Raw genomic sequence first — 19,279 nt, 5'->3', positions numbered from 1 at the left:
TGAAATTAGTGTAGTCAGATTTTTTTAAAACGACTGGTGCAGACTTGATGGACCGTATACATCTATGATTACACAACTAGAGTGAACCACAACTGCCTCACAGTCTCTGCTAGTGAATGAAATCACCAGAAAACAACTTGTGAATTCAGCTACAAATTACCTGGTGATGTAATCTTAGGGGTCGAATACTGCAGTCAATACAAAACCAAGAGTATAAAACCACCCGAAGGAGAGACAGATACATTTCTGTTCTCAGGGATCAAGTGCTATGCACAGGAACTCCAGCAGAAATTAAATGTGACCTCTAATGTCCAGAAACGCATTTTCAAGTTGCCATACAAACTACAAAGATCAACTGATACATCAGGGAGATATGCACAGAAAGTTCTTTACAGAGTGGGTGGGTGACCGGAACGCATTGCCAGTGGAGGAGGTAAACACAGACACATTAGTGTATTTTAAGATGTATCTGGACTGGTACGTGGATGGGCAGGAGCAAAGGGATACTGACCCTTAGAAAACAGATGATAGGCTTAGACAGAGGATCTCAATCGGCACAGGCTTGGAGGGCCGAAGGGCATGTTCTTGTGCTGTAATTTTCTTTGTTATCAGGAATGACTAGGATTCAAACCTATTGTAAACACCCTGAATAAAATGCCTGAAGCAATAAAAGACTGCTATTTCTTGACATCACCTGCAATCTATAGCATATTTGATCAGTTTGTCTCTGTAGGATGCAGTTTTTCCCTAACTGTTATAAAAGCATCTTCCACGCATTCAATAGAGTAAAAGAAAACATCCATACCTTCTTGGGAATATACCAGATTGTGCTGTCAACTAGATACCACCTTTATAAATCATTCTCTCCCATGCCATAGATGGATCCGCCACAATGCCACTAGCCAAGGTACCAGCTCTGTCTCATAATCCACCAATCATGTTCCAAAGCCAGCTGTCTACAGCACTAATGGTGTATTCTAATTCTGTTATGCTTCTATCAGCAATGCATCAAAATTAACAGATTAGCACAGACACTTCAGGCACAAACGCACAATCCAAATCTTCTGATGTTTCATGTCTCTAACTGTGCATTTTCGTAGTCAAATTCATATATGTATCAGTAATTTGGTATAACAGGTACCTTTGACGGTGCACTGATGGGAATGCGGAACTCCTAAAACAGCAATATGAGTCTCATCCAGGAAAAGGACAGCAGCATGGTCTAATGATTCCTCACAACTTGGCAGCTTCAGCAGTAGTGACTGAGGTAGAACCTGCTCTTGATCACTTGAATTCCTGTTTAATGACAAAGGCATCTTGTAGATACAGCCATTGGAATCTGAATCAAAGAGAGGGGAAACATTTCAGTTCTGGAGTACATAAGCTGCATATGTTTCTCTTTAAATGTATTCAGTAACAGGAATTGCTCTCTTGGTGGCAAAGGAACAACATGAAATAGATATAAAAATCAACAACACATTTACTGTGTCATGACATGATGTGGTTGCTGCACAGTGGCACAGATTTTTCATCCAGCAAAATAAAGTATCAGTTGCTGCTGCTCACTTGTGTCAGAAAAATGTGGGCTAAATGGTTTAATATAGGTAAATCAATAGTTATTTAAATACGTGGCTTTTTCCGCAAAAGTATTATAACTTTTGAGAAGTCATTTATAACCGAAATGGCAATAATGATTGTATTTGATAAGGGGCACTTTGAAATATAGCACAATTTTGTGGAATCTCAGGCACAAGACCACAAGAAACGGAAACAGCTATAGACCATTCAGTCCCTTGTGCCTGCTCCACCAATTAATAGAATTGCAGTGGATCCGACATGCCTCACATCCACTTTCTCTGATATTTCTGTCCAGTTCCAGGAATGCAATCAATTGGGGCAGGCCGGGTGCTCTTGAAAGAGTGGACACCGAGGAGGTTTCCTTTCATGAGGGAAATCTAGAACTGGGGGCACTCAAAAAAATATGGGTGCCCTCCAAGGGTCAGAAGTATTACAAGTTGTCTTCTCCAGGGATGTGATGGCAAAAATCACTAAAAATATGCAAGTCGAGTTACACAGATATTTGTTTGTCAAGGATTATTTGGAGGGAGGGAAGCAGAGATAAGGCAATCAAATCAGCCACTAATGAACAACAGAATGTGACTGAGGGGCTAAAAAGCCTCTTTGCGCTCTTATTTCTTCTGTTTAAAAATCACTTCTTAAAAACAGGTAGCAATGAAATATCAATATTAAAAAGGTAAACACAGGCTTCAATTATGTGCTAATGTGAAGCTGTGAAGGGATGTAGAATACAGATGAACCATAAGGAAGTGCTTCGTTTTCCTTGCTATCCTTACTCATTTATCCAACAGAATCAGAGTTGCCAGTGTTGAAGCAGGCCCATCTCGCCCACACTCACTATCCAAAGAGCATCCTACCCAGACACCTGCCCGTCCCTCACCAACCCTATCCTTGCAGACCTGCATTTCCCATGGCTACGCCATCTAGCCTGCACATGCCTGGACACTGCAGGCAATTTAAAGTGGCCAATCCAAAATCTCACTTGAAGTGTGTCTATTATGCTCGGGCTCAAAGTTGTTCCAAATTTCAGTGGTTGCTGTGAAATAGACAGGAAGTGTTCCTTTTGCACCAATGGTGGCAATATTATAAAACAATTATTTGCAGTTTATATATTTAATAATATCAAAGAATACATCATGAAAATACAGCATTATTGCATTCTTAAATGGCTGCTAGATACAGTACACTATGCACACATCCACTAACAAAAAGTACACAAAATAATTAGATGAAGGCTAGACAAAATGTACACACATTATATACAATACAATACGTTTTTGTATAACGTAGATTTAAGAATAGCTTCTTCCCCACTGTTCAGACTTTTGAGCGGACCTCTCATAAGAGCTGATCTTTCTCTACACCTTCTGTCGCAGTAACATTATATTCTGCATTCTGTTCTATTACCCTGATGTACTTATGTCAAGTATGATCCATCTGGTTGGCACGCAAAACAATACTTTTCACTGTATCTTGGTACACATGACAAAAACAAAATCAAATCGACAAGTCAGAATAGCATTTTCTAAAATATTCTTCATGTAAATTGTGCGAAACAAACTGAATCAAATGTAACTTACATAAACACAACAGCATGATGCCCTCTTGTTTAACAGAGAGCACAAAACTCAAAGGGCAGCCATTCGTTTTGGAATCCAGTTTAAACTTGTGCCGTATATTGTGGCTTACTTTCTCTGCGTACAGATGGTACATTCCACCCTATAAGTAGAAAAGACTTTGAACTGTAAACCAACATACATGAAATCAGCACCTTTCCATGCAGACTATGGGAAAATGATTGTAGAATAGAGATGGGTTGAAACTATTATTAAACCCAAGAGTAGCGACAAGGCAAGAGAGAAAAGTACTAATGTGAAATGATACACTAACAGGAAGGGATACAGTGTGCAAATCTAGCAGTTAAATGGACTTTTAAAGTGAAGTGACAAAAACAATAAAAAAGGACAACACAAAAGGCTCTGCACCTGAATGCACGCAGCATCTGAAATAAAACTGATAGCGCAAACAGAATTAACTAAGTATGGTCGAGCAGTCATTACAGAAACATTGTTGCAGGAGGACAGACTGGGACCTTGAATGTTGAAGAGTACCATTTTGGAAAGAGAAGAAACCAGGAAAAGATTGACAGGTGACTTAATTAATCTGGGTATTAAAATATTAGAGAGGGGTGAGCCACATGCAGAAAATCAAAACATATTAGGCAGGAGATGAGAAAAGACACAGGCAAGAAGTCACTTGTGGAAGTGATATGCAGGTCCTTGAACAGTAACCACATGATAGGACAATCAAAAATGAAGAAATATCGCTACTTATCAAAACGTCTGGCTATAATCATGGGTGATTTCAATCCTCCTGCACAAATTAAATCAACAAAGGAAACCTAGAAAAGAAGTTTATAGATTTTTTTGGATAGATAGTGCATTAGAAGCATGTTTTGGAGCCAACAAGAGAATAGGATATAAAAGGCCTGGTACAGTGCAACACGATTGAATCATTTCATAACTTTGTAGTGAAGGCTTCCTTCAGAAATGGCAACTGCAATACAACTGAATTTTATATTCAGTTTGAGGGAGCAAAGAGAAGGTCCAAGACTGGTTCATAAATAAAGGGTAATAATGAGACAATGAAAGTCTGAGTTAACCAAAATGCAAGTTAAAAGCTAGGTTAATACAGATACAGTGGCAGACATTTAGGGGACTTTTTGAGAATACACAGATTAGACATATTGGGCTAACCAAAAATGTTCACGCTAGTTTCATGCTTAAAGAAAAAGCGTATACTTAGAGAACAATGAGTGGAGTGGCATATCAGAAGATGAAACAGCTGTTGGGGAGGTTTGAAACTAATCTGGCAAGGAATTGGGGCACAGAGTGGATGCAAAGTAATGAGCAAAATCCAAACAGATGTAGAAAGAATGCTAGGACAGTCCTGAAGATGGAGAGGATATGGGCAGGATAAGACACATGGGAGGTCCATAAAGCTAACTTGTAACCATTTTAATGCAAGGAGCTCAACTGACAAGGCGGATGAACTCAGAGCAGAGCACTGATTAACACAATAAGCCTTTTTTCAATAATATTAAATATGTTCAAGCACCAGAGTAGGGTTTGGCTCTATAAGCTACAGCTTGACACTTGAGTGCTTCCAAACTGACAACTAAGTAAGAACAGGAAAATCGATAGAAGTAGGGGACAGAGCATCTCACGTCACTGCATGAAAAACTTGGTTGATGACCAACATGTACTCCAGTTTTATTCAACCTGATAAATTAACAAAAGTAAAACATCCACAGGGTGTAGGCATCTTTGGAACTCACTCATTCACAGTTTCACTATGAAGGCAGTGGCAAAGGTACTCTCCTGGGCTGCTACATAAACAGTTCCAGTATTTTAACTCTGACAGTTAAGGCATGGCCACCTGAACAAATGTGAAATTTTGAAGGGATATTGAGCATGGTGCAATTACTATCCCTTGTCCTAAGTGGAAACGATTGCAGTTTTGGGAGCTAGTACTGCACATATCTTGATGGGATGCTGTGGAGCATTTCTGTCCACGTAACAGACTGCTACGACAGTGGTGGTGCAAGGGGCTGATATTTATTCAGGTTCCATTCAAACTATGTTAATTCAATGTACTTTCTTCCTACCTTCTTAGTGACAAAAAACACAACAGGGCTTCCAGCTTCCAATAAAATGTCACTCCACCTAAAAATAGACAACATACTTATTGGAACATTTCAACAAATGTAACTGCTACATCAGAGATAATAGGAGCTGCAGATGCTGGAGAAGCTGAGAATACCAAGTGTGGATAATAAAATGTGAGGCTGGATGAACACAGCAGGCAAAGCAGCATCTCAGGAGCACAAAAGCTGACGTTTCGGGCCTAGACCCTTCATCAGAGAGGGGGATGGGGGGAGGGAACTGGAATAAATAGGGAGAGAGGGGGAGGCGGACCGAAGATGGAGAGTAAAGAAGATAGGTGGAGAGAGTGTAGGTGGGGAGGTAGGGAGGGGATAGGTCAGTCCAGGGAAGACGGACAGGTCAAGGAGGTGGGATGAGGTTAGTAGGTAGCGGGGGGTGCGGCTTGGGGTGGGAGGAAGGGATGGGTGAGGGGAAGAACCGGTTAGGGAGGCAGAGACAGGTTGGACTGGTTTTGGGATGCAGTGGGTGGGGGGGGAAGAGCTGGGCTGGTTGTGTGGTGCAGTGGGGGGAGGGGACGAACTGGGCTGGTTGAGGGATGCAGTAGGGGAAGGGGAGATTTTGAAACTGGTGAAGTCCACATTGATACCATATGGCTGCAGGGTTCCCAGGCGGAATATGAGTTGCTGTTCCTGCAACCTTCGGGTGGCATCATTGTGGCAGTGCAGGAGGCCCATGATGGACATGTCATCAAGAGAATGGGAGGGGGAGTGGAAATGGTTTGCGACTGGGAGGTGCAGTTGTTTTTTGCGAACTGAGCGGAGGTGTTCTGCAAAGCGGTCCCCAAGCCTCCGCTTGGTTTCCCCAATGTAGAGGAAGCCGCACCGGGTACAGTGGATGCAGTATACCACATTGGTAGATGTGCAGGTGAACCTCTGCTTGATGTGGAATGTCATCTTGGGGCCTGGGATGGGGGTGAGGGAGGAGGTGTGGGGACAAGTGTAGCATTTCCTGCGGTTGCAGGGGAAGGTGCCGGGTGTGGTGGGGTTGGAGGGCAGTGTGGAGCGAACAAGGGAGTCACGGAGAGAGTGGTCTCTCCGGAAAGCAGACAGGGGAGGGGATGGAAAAATGTCTTGGGTAGTGGGGTCGGATTGTAAATGGCGGAAGTGTCGGAGGATAATGCGTTGTATCCGGAGGTTGGTAGGGTGGTGTGTGAGAACGAGGGGGATCCTCTTGGGGCGGTTGTGGCGGGGGCGGGGTGTGAGGGATGTGTCGCGGGAAATGCGGGAGACGCGGTCAAGGGCGTTCTCGATCACCGTGGGGGGAAAGTTGCGGTCCTTAAAGAACTTGGACATCTGGGATGTGCGGGAGTGGAATGTCTTGTCGTGGGAGCAGATGCGGCGGAGGCGGAGGAATTGGGAGTAGGGGATGGAATTTTTGCAGGAGGGTGGGTGGGAGGAGGTGTATTCTAGGTAGCTGTGGGAGTCGGTGGGCTTGAAGTGGACATCAGTTACAAGCTGGTTGCCTGAGATGGAGACTGATCCCCCTCGTTCTCACACACCACCCTACCAACCTCCGGATACAACGCATTATCCTCCGACACTTCCGCCATTTACAATCCGACCCCACTACCCAAGACATTTTTCCATCCCCTCCCCTGTCTGCTTTCCGGAGAGACCACTCTCTCCGTGACTCCCTTGTTCGCTCCACACTGCCCTCCAACCCCACCACACCCGGCACCTTCCCCTGCAACCGCAGGAAATGCTACACTTGTCCCCACACCTCCTCCCTCACCCCCATCCCAGGCCCCAAGATGACATTCCACATCAAGCAGAGGTTCACCTGCACATCTACCAATGTGGTATACTGCATCCACTGTACCCGGTGCGGCTTCCTCTACATTGGGAAACCAAGCGGAGGCTTGGGGACCGCTTTGCAGAACACCTCCGCTCAGTTCGCAAAAAACAACTGCACCTCCCAGTCGCAAACCATTTCCACTCCCCCTCCCATTCTCTTGATGACATGTCCATCATGGGCCTCCTGCACTGCCACAATGATGCCACCCGAAGGTTGCAGGAACAGCAACTCATATTCCGCCTGGGAACCCTGCAGCCATATGGTATCAATGTGGACTTCACCAGTTTCAAAATCTCCCCTTCCCCTACTGCATCCCTCAACCAGCCCAGTTCGTCCCCTCCCCCCACTGCACCACACAACCAGCCCAGCTCTTCCCCCCCACCCACTGCATCCCAAAACCAGTCCAACCTGTCTCTGCCTCCCTAACCGGTTCTTCCTCTCACCCATCCCTTCCTCCCACCCCAAGCCGCACCCCCCGCTACCTACTAACCTCATCCCACCTCCTTGACCTGTCCGTCTTCCCTGGACTGACCTATCCCCTCCCTACCTCCCCACCTACACTCTCTCCACCTATCTTCTTTACTCTCCATCTTCGGTCCGCCTCCCCCTCTCTCCCTATTTATTCCAGTTCCCTCCCCCCATCCCCCTCTCTGATGAAGGGTCTCGGCCCGAAACGTCAGCTTTTGTGCTCCTGAGATGCTGCTTTGCCTGCTGTGTTCATCCAGCCTCACATTTTATTATCTTGGAATCTCCAGCATCTGCAGTTCCCATTATCTCTAATACCAAGTGTGGAGATGGATGAACGCAGCAGGCCAAGCAGCATCTTAGGAGCAGGAAAGCTGACGTTTCGGGCCTAGACCCTACCACTAGGCCATCAGTTCCCCCAAGTTCAATACAATGATTTTTTTTGGAGAACTTTTGTGAATTTGCAATGATAAACGGTTAAAACATGTTTGTATTTTTGTGATGAGCAGATAAATGATGGTTGAAAACATGGCTCTCCTGGCAAATGGTGGATTAGAAAAGCTGTGTCATGGATAAAAGGTTGAGTGGAAGAGACAGGTTTGGTGGCAGTGCAACTACACAAGAAAATCGAGAATCCTGGGTTGATAGCTTTAAATCTCACCAAGGAAGCTGTTGGGATTTAAAATAAAATTAATTTTAAAAAACTGGAATATAGATCAAGCCTCAGTGGTGACCTCAAAATGGTTATTAATGCTCATTAAAAACCCATCTAATTGCTAATATCTTTTAGAAAAGGGAATTTGCCGTCTTACCTGATCTAGCTGATATATGGCTCCTGATCTACAATGATATGGTCGACACTTAAACTGTCCTCTGAAATAGCATAGTAGGCTTTTTGGTTCATGGTAGTTAGGGATGGATTGCCTTACTAGTGGCACCCACACGCTAAGAATGTACAGAATTTGGTTGTTAGCTGAATGGAGTAGGAAGGCATTGGTGCTGACTTTGCTAATGTGTGCTAAGGACAGTTACCAAAAAGCCAACAGCTCTATGCTGCCTTGCCTAAGTAATGTTTGCATTCAGTTAAACTTAATGCCCTCGCCAAACACGCTTGCAATAACACTGGATGGTGAAAAGGAGCGGAAATCTCAATTTTTTAAAATATATCTCTTGCTAACTTGCAGTCGGCAACGTCAATTGGACCCAGTTGTTGTCTTCGAAAGTCAGCTGACTTAATTATTATCTGTTGTTATTTCCTCACTCAATTGTAACTTGCTTCCATCTGCCAACATTAAAATGTACGGCTACAAAGAGACATGACCGAATGACAAAACAGTGATCTTAAATGTAATGGTTTACAGCATTAGTTAAGTCTAATGTCTCAAAGTGACAAGTCTCTTGGTGGTTTTATAACTGCTTAAATCTCCCTGTAGGTTTCTGTTGCTCAAGAAATGCTTTATAGCTAACAGATGTAGCAGTTATAACAAGGTGTGGAGCTAGATGAACACAGCAGGCCAAGCAGCAGCTTAGGAGGAGGAAAGCTGACGTTTTGGGCCTAGACCCTTCACCAATGCCTTCCTACTCCATTCAGCTAACAACCAAATTCTGTACATTCTTAGCGTGTGGGTGCCACTGGTAAGGCAATCCATCCCTAACTGCCATGAACCAAAAAGCCTACTATGCTATTTCAGAGGACAGTTTAAGTGTCGACCATATCATTGTAGATCAGGAGCCATATATAAGCTAGATCAGGTAAGGCGGCAGATTTCCTTTTCTAAAAGATATTAGCAATTGATGGGTTTTTAATGAGCATTAATAACCGTTTTGAGGTCAGCACTGAGGCTTGATCTATATTCCAGTTTTTTAAAATTAACTTTATTTTAAATCCCAACAGCTTCCTTGGTGAGATTTAAATCTATCAACCCAGGATTCTCGATTTCCTGTGTAGGGCACCAAACCTGTCTCTTCCACTCAACCTTTTATTTATCCATGACACAGCTTTTCTAATCCATTTGCCAGGAGAGCCACATTTTCAACCATCATTTATCTGCTCATCACAAAAATACAAACATGTTTTAACCAATTATCATTGCAAAATCACAAAGGTTGTCCAAAAAAATAAAAACCATAATATTGAACATAGGGAGAACTGATGGCCTAATGGTATGACGTCTCGACTATTAATCAAGAAACTCTACCCACTTCTGGGAATCCAGGCTCAATTCTTATTATGGCAGATCATGGAATTTGAACTCAATGAAAAAAATATCTGGAATCATGAACCTACTGATGACCAAGAAACCATTGCTGACTGTCAGAAAAAGCCATCTGGCTCACAAATGTCCCTCAGGGAAGGAAATCTGCCATCCTTACTAGGTCTGACTTACATGTAACTCGAGACGCAGAGCATTGGCACTGTCTCTCAATTGCCTTCTGAAATGACTGAGACAGCTTCTCAGATCAAGGGCCACTGAGGATAGACAATAAATGCTGGACAGGCAGCAATAGCCACATCCCACGAGTGAATAAACAAAAATAAACAAAACAAGTTTATGCAAAGGAGTATTTTATAACAATGCTCAAAACAGCACTACTGATGTATCCAGCAGGGTTGTACATCTACTGATACAAACCTGATGACTTCATCTTTTGATAAGACACTTTCGAGTTCCTGCTGTGGATCTGACAGAACGGCATCAAGTTGTCTCACACTTCCTCTTTCAAAAAGCACCATAGGTTCAATGTCAGGCAGTGTGTGTATCTGGTAGATGTTGCCTGCTAGCTGAAGGGTTGCAAGAAAGAATTAGATAATTAACAAGGACAACAAACAAGTTTCCTCAAGCCCATAACACACACATCCTTCTTACATATTACTGAAAAATCATTTTATTAATCATATCACTGAAACCTAAACACAAAGAAATAACAGTATGGTATTACAGCAATTTAAACAAATAGCTAAATATTTTATAATTGCAACTAACTTAATTGTACGTAACCGAAAATACAGTAAAGCGATACTGCTCAACTGATTATTTTCTGCTGCTGACTCAGTTTTCCCTGTCACTTGCACACCATTACTTTTCATTATTTCCTAAACAGAAAGATTGTTCTCCTGCAGTAAATTACATCCTTCCAATTCTTGAAGGAATTGATCTAGTTTAAAGTATGACACAGAAATTTACATGTACAACCTGGGAGTCAGCACATCAAGAGAACAAAACACTACATCGACTGTATCTTACTCCCTGCTGATACACTTTTTGTACTGACCTGACCCCTGCCATTTGTAAACTCACGTCAAAACTTGCCATGAGTTCTGCCTTTGCAAAGTTGTTTTCCCAACTGCACAGTCTCTGGCTACTAGTTCTAATTCAAATGCTTTCCAGAAAAAAGTAAATTCATAGCCCACTTCCAACTATGAATAACTGGAAACTCTGATGTCCAAAATAAGAGTCAAGCAGAAGTTAAAAACAGTACTTTCCCTAAGATTCATCTTGGCAAATATTTCTGGCAGTAACTTGACTTGGATCTGTTCTAAGATGCAAATGCACACAAACTGCCTGACATTTGAAAATGCCACAGTGGCCAGAATCTGCAATAGCAAATTGTCCGCTGACACACAAAGTGAAAAAAAGTGTAAAAAATGAAATTTCAACAGAAAGCGCGAGCAGTCAGAGCAGCAGGATGTGGAGTAGGAGGCCTTTCAGTCCCCGAATCTTGTTCTATCATTTGATTTCATAACAGATAATGTGCAGCTTAAATCCATTTACTCATCTTGATCGGTAAACTTTAAATAGTCTACCACATAAAAATCTAAATCTTAGACTTTAGGAGCCACCAGCTTTAACAGCTTATTGGGGAAGGGTGGGATTTAAATGTTACGGTCCAACTCGAAATTCTTTCCTTGTGTATATTAATTAGGAGCAGCAAGAGGCCATTCAGCCTCTCAAGCCTGTACTATTTGATAAGATCAAGGCTGATCCATCAGCAACCTGATCTTTCCTGTCCATTCCCTGTATCCTCCAAATCACCTGAAACAGTTACTATCAATGTACACAAAAACATTCAATCATTATAGAATAGAATCCCTGCAGTGCAGAAGTTGGCCATTTGATCCACTGAGACCACCCGATCATCTGACGAGTACCCCCCTCCACAGCTGTCATGCCATTTCTCATGGTTAATTCACCTAGCCTGCACATTGCTGGACACTATAGGTAATTTAACATGGCCAATCCACCAAACCTGCAAATCTTGGGACTGTGGGAGGAAATTGGAGCACCCGGAGAAAACCCATAAAGGCACAGGGAATGTGCGAATTCCACCCAAGGGTGGAATTGAATCCCTGACGCTGTGAGGCAGCAGTGCTAACAGCTGAACCTCCGTGCAGCTCCTCTTCTTTTCAATTTCCTCTTCAATTCCTTAATCTTCTATTCTCCTGTCATTGACATTCTTCCATCGATAAGCAGTGAGGTAAGCAGCAAACAATCCACTTACGCAGGCTGCCTTCATTGGATGCATGTTCGATAATGGACAATCTTTGATAACAAGTTCACCCATCAAGCTCCATTTATGAAGATAAGAGCTGTTGTTTCTAATGTTTGCACTGGTTGCTAAGCAGCTATTGCTGTTGGTTGTACAGACCAACCCACAGGAATTGTCACCATTTCCTTTCAGCGAGTGACTTCCAAGTGATCAGTCTATCTTTAGAACCTTTATGTCACATTGCCAGCATTACTGAAGCAAAGCCTTGGGCATGCCACTAGTCATCTGGCTCCTGATCACTCATCCGTATTTAAGATCCTTAGGGACATGACAGTCTTCCATTCTGCAGACATGCCCTATCCACTGTTTGATTAGTGCCAACACACTTGGAAGATTTGTATTTCAGACGACTGCCACATTTATGATTTTGACCTACCAGGATATACCCATAATGAATCATACATAATAAAGATAGAAATTGTTATGCTTCTTTTCCTGGCAGCGGCAAGTTGCCCACGATTCTTAGCCACATAGCATGGTACCGAGGACACTGACCTCACTCTCATCATTTGATCCTAAGAATCAGCTTCAGGCTCTCTCTTGCACGTTTCACACGTCATACATAGCATACAGGGAACAGATAAATCTTTCTCAAACTCGACATCAAGGAACAGACTGTCTGTCCCTATTGACTCAGGATAGCTGAATTTCCTAATCACTTCCTAAACTTTGGGATGTTATTTAACGTGATCGGGCTAGAGATACAACATGTGAGTCATTAACATATCAATCATTTACCCTGAAGGGAATGTACACCTGATACATACAAGTAATGTTCTAATTAAACCTTACAAGCTTCTGTATCATTCCAGTAAATCTGCACAACATTTCATCCAAGGTCAATATACTATTTCTGGGATGCACTAACTAGAAATGAACGCAGTCTTCTAACAGAGTCTAACCACATCTTTGTGCAATTGCAACATGAGCTCCACCCCTAAGGGCAACTTTCCATATGCCCTCACTATTTTCTGTAACGAGATTGAGACATATTTGTATTTGGACCATGAAATCTCACAGCTCATCCAATATCTCAAGGTTGGCCATTCAAAAAATTGACTGAAATGCCTACACCCACATAAGTTAAAAAGGGGTTCTGCCAGAACTTCATGCATAGAACTCCCCCTGCACAGTTTTGTCCATTTGTTTAATCTACTTACATTCTATTACAATTCTTAGTGACTAAGAAATTTGGAAACAGCATAGAATCAGGAGATGATGGATAGCAGATGGATCAATAACAATGTGACAGGATGGGCTGAATGACCCGATTTCATAGACTCTCTCGAGGTTATGGTTTCCAGAGTGGTTGAATGTACTTCAAAAAAGTTTTTATTAACACTATAGTAACTTGAGACTACAAACTTTCCAGATAAAGTTCTTCTGTATTGACTCCTTATGGTCATTGCCCATAACTTCATGCAGAGTCTGAGCTACTGTACAAGAGTGACTACCGGTACTAATATATCAAAGATTGAGAAAGCAATGAACCATCTGCAGCTGTAACGTACTTTAAGTAATTCTAACATTTAAGTGTTAATGCAGCTGACATCGCCGTTTTCAACCTATTTTGCAAACGTATGTTTTGACTCATCCATTATTTTAGTGCTTAAAATGTATTTCAGTGCTCTCCTCTAGCCATAAAAAAATCCAAAATGCCATTTAACGCAGCTTGCACTGCAGATTAAATAAAACTTGTAAATTAAGCTATATTCTTCAATGGTTACATTATGTATACAGTTGTAAAGTTGCATACTTTTCAGAAATATCCATTCCTAAGAATAAAATATTTGTTTCTGAAGTTAATTTGTTTTGTGTGGTATTTTAGGAAGTGAAGCCTGTGATTCTCAACCTACTGTTGCTTTAAATGTTCTTTCCAGATTGACATCTTCATCCTTCCAAATCCTTAAAACCTAGAAGGAAGAGACAAAAATTGAATACACTAAAAATTCCCCATTATGTGCAGTCCAATCTAAATCCTTTTTTGATTTAAAACCAAGTTGCTCACAGATGTTATTGCATACACATTATTGAACGTAGATCTCCTGGCTCAGGAGGTAGGAGTCTTCAATCGAGATTGCTCTTCTTACATCTGAAGTGCTCTGATACACAACCAAACAGCTTTCCCACTGCCAAATCATTGTGACATTTTTCCAACTACTAACCACCACCACCGAATCGTCCAAATAGCCAGTGATAAATTTACATGCAAAGCCCATGACAGGCAAATTTAATTCCTTTTGTTTGCATCAGTAATACTTAGCATCTGTTATTAACATGAAGCGGTTCCTAGTTGGGGGCAGAATGGTCTAGATGCAGAGTTGATACCTCAATTGCTCTTTCAGTGTAAAAAGGATAGCTGTAACTGTATCATGAACAACCTCACAAAAACCATTATCACAATCTCACCGAAATGTCTAATTTGTAACAAGTTAATAAATCACAACCGACATCCTCCAGAGGGCTGTTGTGCAGTGGTAGGGTACCTGTCTCTGAGTCAGGAGACCCCATTCCACCTGCTCAAAAGGTGTGTTGTCGTATCTCTGAACAGGCTGATTTGAAAATATAAGAGGAGCCGATTATATTTGATTCCAATTACAGATCTCAGCGACAGCAGGTCTTTGGAGAGGCCTAAGTTGTGGTCTCCATTGGAGAGTAAAATTGAGCCAAACAACAGATCACATTATAAGACATAAAACTGACAAAATGTCATTTGTAATTAACAATGGAATGCTACAAGAAAGAAATAAAAACCATTTAAATAATTGAGAAGGAATAAATGTTTTAAAGCTGTAAGTTCACCAAATTTCTTCTTCTTTAGTTAACTCTTGTATGAAGCATCTCAATATTGTGTTACACTGGTGATACTATATAAACGCATACCTGTATTATTACACATTGGTGTTTACAACCTAATTGTGCATGGGATTAGGAGGTAGCTCCACACATTTACCACTTACTTTGAAAGTATTTCATTGTATACACTTTGTGCTATTTGAGACCATGAAAAGGTATTACATAAAACTTCAAGTCTATCTTGCTAACTATACTGAAAGCATGGACAGGAGTGTCTACATTTTAAATAAGTACTTAAATTTATTAAAAGTCCATGCTGTCAAAAAGAAATGGCAGTGTCTTCAACAAAAGCAGAGTTACAGGACTCTCAGATTATATTTCAACTTTACCAAAAACACAAAATGCAGAACCACATCAATCTCAAATTTCTTTATATTGTTACCTTATGATCTTGGACAACAACAAATTCTCCAGTTTGACTGTTATAGATAGCAGGGCATAAGATTTTTTGTGTTTGCTTGACCGTCCAACTTCCGACAGGCTTTTGGTCTGATACCTTGGCAAAACCGTACAGAGAATACAAATGTTATTGATATACATAATTTTCCAGGTTTTTGCAACTTCGGACTGTACTGTGTTGGATAAGACATTCAAATAGGATCATGCCTGCTTTCAGGTAGATGCTAGCGTGTATGGCGCCCCCAGTATCCTTAACAATACTCAACAAGCAAATCGTAATAAAATGAAATGTTTAAAGTCAAACTGCACACGGCAATTTCACACAAAAGGAAAATTAGATGCCACATTTCCTACATTACAACAGCGACCGCAGTTCCACCGTTAAAAGTCCTTCTGCTCCCCACCCGCTAATTATGGATGGAGTTGCAATGCGTCTCACACATTTTGTGTGTCTTCCCCCCCCCCCCCCTCCTCCTCCTCCTCCTCCTCCTCCTCCTCCCTTCTATCAGGGCCGTATCAGAGCGGGGGCAGCAGGGGCCAGGACTGACCAGGTCCGCGGTAACGACGCCAAAGCAAACCCGCCCCGTCCTTCCAAGAGGCCCAGCTTCCAGACCAAACACATCGCAAGTGACCACCGTCCTCCCCCAAAGTGTCCTCACCTTGTAGACTGTGACTGTCCGGTCTTCGCGAGTGACAACGACACGGTCCAGCCCAGCGGGCTCCACACCGCCCACGGCGGCAGCACTCGATAAACTGCACAACGTGAAGCCTTGACACAACCGCGCCATCTTAGTAACGAGCTTCCCTCAGGCGCCTACGTATTGCCAGCGAGGAAACGCCCCCTGGCAAGAAGACGGCCGGTCTCTGGAGACCTCCTTCGACATCGCCCTCTCACGGTCCAGAAGATCACATACTACCGCTGCGGGCCCTCACTCCAATAGCGCCCTCGCACGGTGTGGAGGATCATGCACAGACTCACGGAACCTCCCACCGTCTGGAAGATCACGAATATATCTTGGATTCTCCAGCATCTGCAGTTCCCATTATTTTCGTTTTGTCTGAATGTCCATAGTGGCCTCCTGCTGCGGCGCCGTCTAATGGTGCGGAGGATCACACACATTCGGTGGTGATCTCTGACCACAGTGTCCTCAAATGGCATGGCGGGTTACATAATGTTTGTGCTGGTGCCTGTGTTATAGAGTCATAGAGTCGTACAGCACAGAAACAGACCTTGCCGCTGTCCCCTCTCACATTTCTGAGCCTGTTGTGTGGTGCATGTGGTGGATTCCCACTGCAACAGCTTCTCATGGCCGAAAAGATCATGCAGTGCATTCTGCACTTTGTCCCACTAGCCAGAGCTTGAAGCTCACTATAAAAACTGTAAGAACTGTGGATGCTGTAAATCAGAAACAAAAACAGAATTTGCTGGAAAAGGTCAGCAGGTCTGGCAACATCTGTGAAGAGAAATCAGTTAATATTTCGGGCGTAGTGACCCTTCATCAGAACAGATGGTAGCTCGGAAACTCTTGTTTTTGCCTTCACAGATGCTGCCAGACCTGCTGACCTTTTCCAGCAACTTCTGTTTTTGTTTCTGATTTAGAGCATCGGCAGTTCTTTCGGTTTTTACTGTAGCTTGGAAAATGTTGGTTCTTATGCAGAAGAAAATTTGGGAGAAAGGCGTAAAGTTGTGATAGAGCCAAAGGGGAGGATAATGATCTGGCTAGGAGGGTGAAAACTGTTAATGGAGACTGTTAGTAGCTGACAACGGATTGGCAGTAATAGCAGACTATGGGATAATAAAATTAGAAGCGAAATCGATAAACTTTTCCAACTACAGACAAGCAAGGTCTTGGAAGTGAAGGAACACAGCAGGTCAGGCGGCATTAGAGGAGTGAGAAAGTCAATGTTTCGGGTTAGGATACTCATCGACTTTCCTGCTCCTCTGATGCTGCCCGGCCTGCTGTGTTCCTCCAGCTCCACACTGTGTTGATTCTGACTCCAGCATCTGCAGTTCTGCATATCTTTGAGGTCTTGGAATTGGAAAGGTTTATTGATTTCACTTCCAATTTCCACCTTGGCCCACTTCCACCTGGTCAATCTCTGACTTCTCCCTTCTCTTCCTTGATATCACTGATCCTATTTCCGGGGATAGACTGGCCACGAACATCCACCATGAACGCAATAACTCCCACAGTTATCTTGACAGTACACCCTCACACCCAGATTCCTGTAAACACTCCATTCCATTCTCCTATTCCTCCATCTCCATTGTGTATATTTTGATGATACCAACTTTGATGAAGGAGCCTCTGTAATGTCCACCCTATATCTCAACCGAGGATTCCCCAGCTATATTGCTGTCAGGGCCCTCAACCGGGTCCAACCCATCTCTTGCACTTCAACCGTCAACCCCTCTTTTCCTTCCCACAACTGCGGAAAGATTCCCCTTATCCTAAAGTACCATCCCACCAGCATCCACATCTGGAAGATCCTTAGCCATCAATTCCAACAGCTCCAGCAAGCTGCCACCATCAGACACATATTCCCCTCCCCTCCCTTGTCCACCTTCCAAGGAGATCATTCCCTCCAGGACACCTTGGTCCACTGTTCCATCACTCCCAAGAAATCCCACATCCTCTCGGCACCTTCTCCTGCAACCGCTTAAGGTGTAATGCCTGATAACAAAGTGTGGGGCTGGATGAACACAGCAGGCCAAGCAGCATCTTAGGAGCACAAAAGCTGACGTTTCGGGCCCACACCCTTCATCAGAAAACCGAAATGTCAGCTTTAGTGCTCCTTAGATGCTGCTTGGCCCGCTGTGTTCATCCAGCCCCAAACTTTGTTATCTCGGATTCTCCAGCATCGGCAGTTCCCATTGTCTCTGAGGTGTAATACCTGCCCATTTACTTCCTCCCTCCTCAGTATCCATGGGCCAAAACATATCGTTCAGGTGAAGCGGTACTTACCTGCACATCACACAATCTAGACAACTGCATTCGCCCTCACAATGTGGTCTCCACTACAAAACAAAGCATTACTGCTCTGCAGAGCAGTGATAATGGGAACTGCAAATGCTGGAGAATCCAAGATAATAAAGTGTGAAGCTGGATGAACACAGCAGGCCAAGCAGCATCTCAGGAGCACAAAGGCTGACGTTTCGAGCCTAGACCCTTCACCTAGGTTCTGCTTGCAAAAATGGCCCTAGCTTCCAGTTGCTTGCTACTTTAATACACCAAATATCCCTGGCCAATATCTCTGTCTATGGCTTGCTGCAGTGTTCCAGTGAAGCTCAGCATAAGCTGGAAGAACAGCACCTCATTTTCCACTTGGGGATGCTGCAGCCCTCTGGACTCAATATCAAGTTCAATAATTTTAGGAACAAAAACAAAGTTGCTGGACAAGCTCAGCAGGTCTGGCATCATCTGTGAAGGAGAAAACAGAGTTAACGTTTTGGGTCCGGTAACTCTTCCTCAATAACTTTAGGGCCTGAACTCTCCCATCTCCTAGTCCCCACCCCACACACGAGGCCTTGTTATCACATAATAAAAACCAAAAGAACCGTAAATGCTTTAAATCAGGAACAGAAACAAAGTTACTGGAAAAGTCTGGCCGCATCTATGAAGGAAAAAACTACAAAACATTAACTAAATATTAACTCCTTTTTTTCCTTAACAGATGCTGCCAGACCTGCTGAGCTTTTCCAGCAACTTTGTGCTTGTTATCACATAACCTGCTAATACACATAATCCATTCTTAGCCACTAACAGTCTCCATTAACAGCTTTCCACCCTCCAAGCCAGATCCTTATACATTCCTTTGTCTGTCCGACTGCTCTTCTTTCTCTTTTGGGCTCTATCACAACCTAATATTTACCCCTTACCCCTTTCCTCCAAGCTTTCTTCTGCATAAGGACC

At 43.1% G+C, this 19,279-nt stretch overlaps 1 protein-coding gene across 1 annotated transcript in view; it reads right to left on the bottom strand.

Moving 5' to 3' along the window:
- nol11 (nucleolar protein 11) overlaps positions 1-16,178 on the bottom strand; it is a 40,746-nt gene extending 24,568 nt beyond the window's left edge. Inside the window, exons 1-7 of the mRNA XM_048555508.2 lie at positions 16,025-16,178; positions 15,349-15,462; positions 13,967-14,023; positions 10,196-10,344; positions 5,246-5,303; positions 3,159-3,297; positions 1,142-1,339 (exon numbers count right to left, since the gene is read on the bottom strand). Coding sequence (XP_048411465.1) covers positions 1,142-1,339; positions 3,159-3,297; positions 5,246-5,303; positions 10,196-10,344; positions 13,967-14,023; positions 15,349-15,462; positions 16,025-16,153 — 844 coding nt within the window. The 5' untranslated portion in view covers positions 16,154-16,178. The remainder of the gene's footprint in view (positions 1-1,141; positions 1,340-3,158; positions 3,298-5,245; positions 5,304-10,195; positions 10,345-13,966; positions 14,024-15,348; positions 15,463-16,024) is intronic.
- Positions 16,179-19,279: the final 3,101 nt, after the last annotated feature.

This window comes from Stegostoma tigrinum, chromosome 22 (assembly GCF_030684315.1).
Source record: "Stegostoma tigrinum isolate sSteTig4 chromosome 22, sSteTig4.hap1, whole genome shotgun sequence".
NCBI classification, from domain to species: domain Eukaryota; kingdom Metazoa; phylum Chordata; class Chondrichthyes; order Orectolobiformes; family Stegostomatidae; genus Stegostoma; species Stegostoma tigrinum.
Note: the sequence above shows the minus strand (reverse complement) of the source record. Positions and strands in the feature narration are given on the sequence as shown.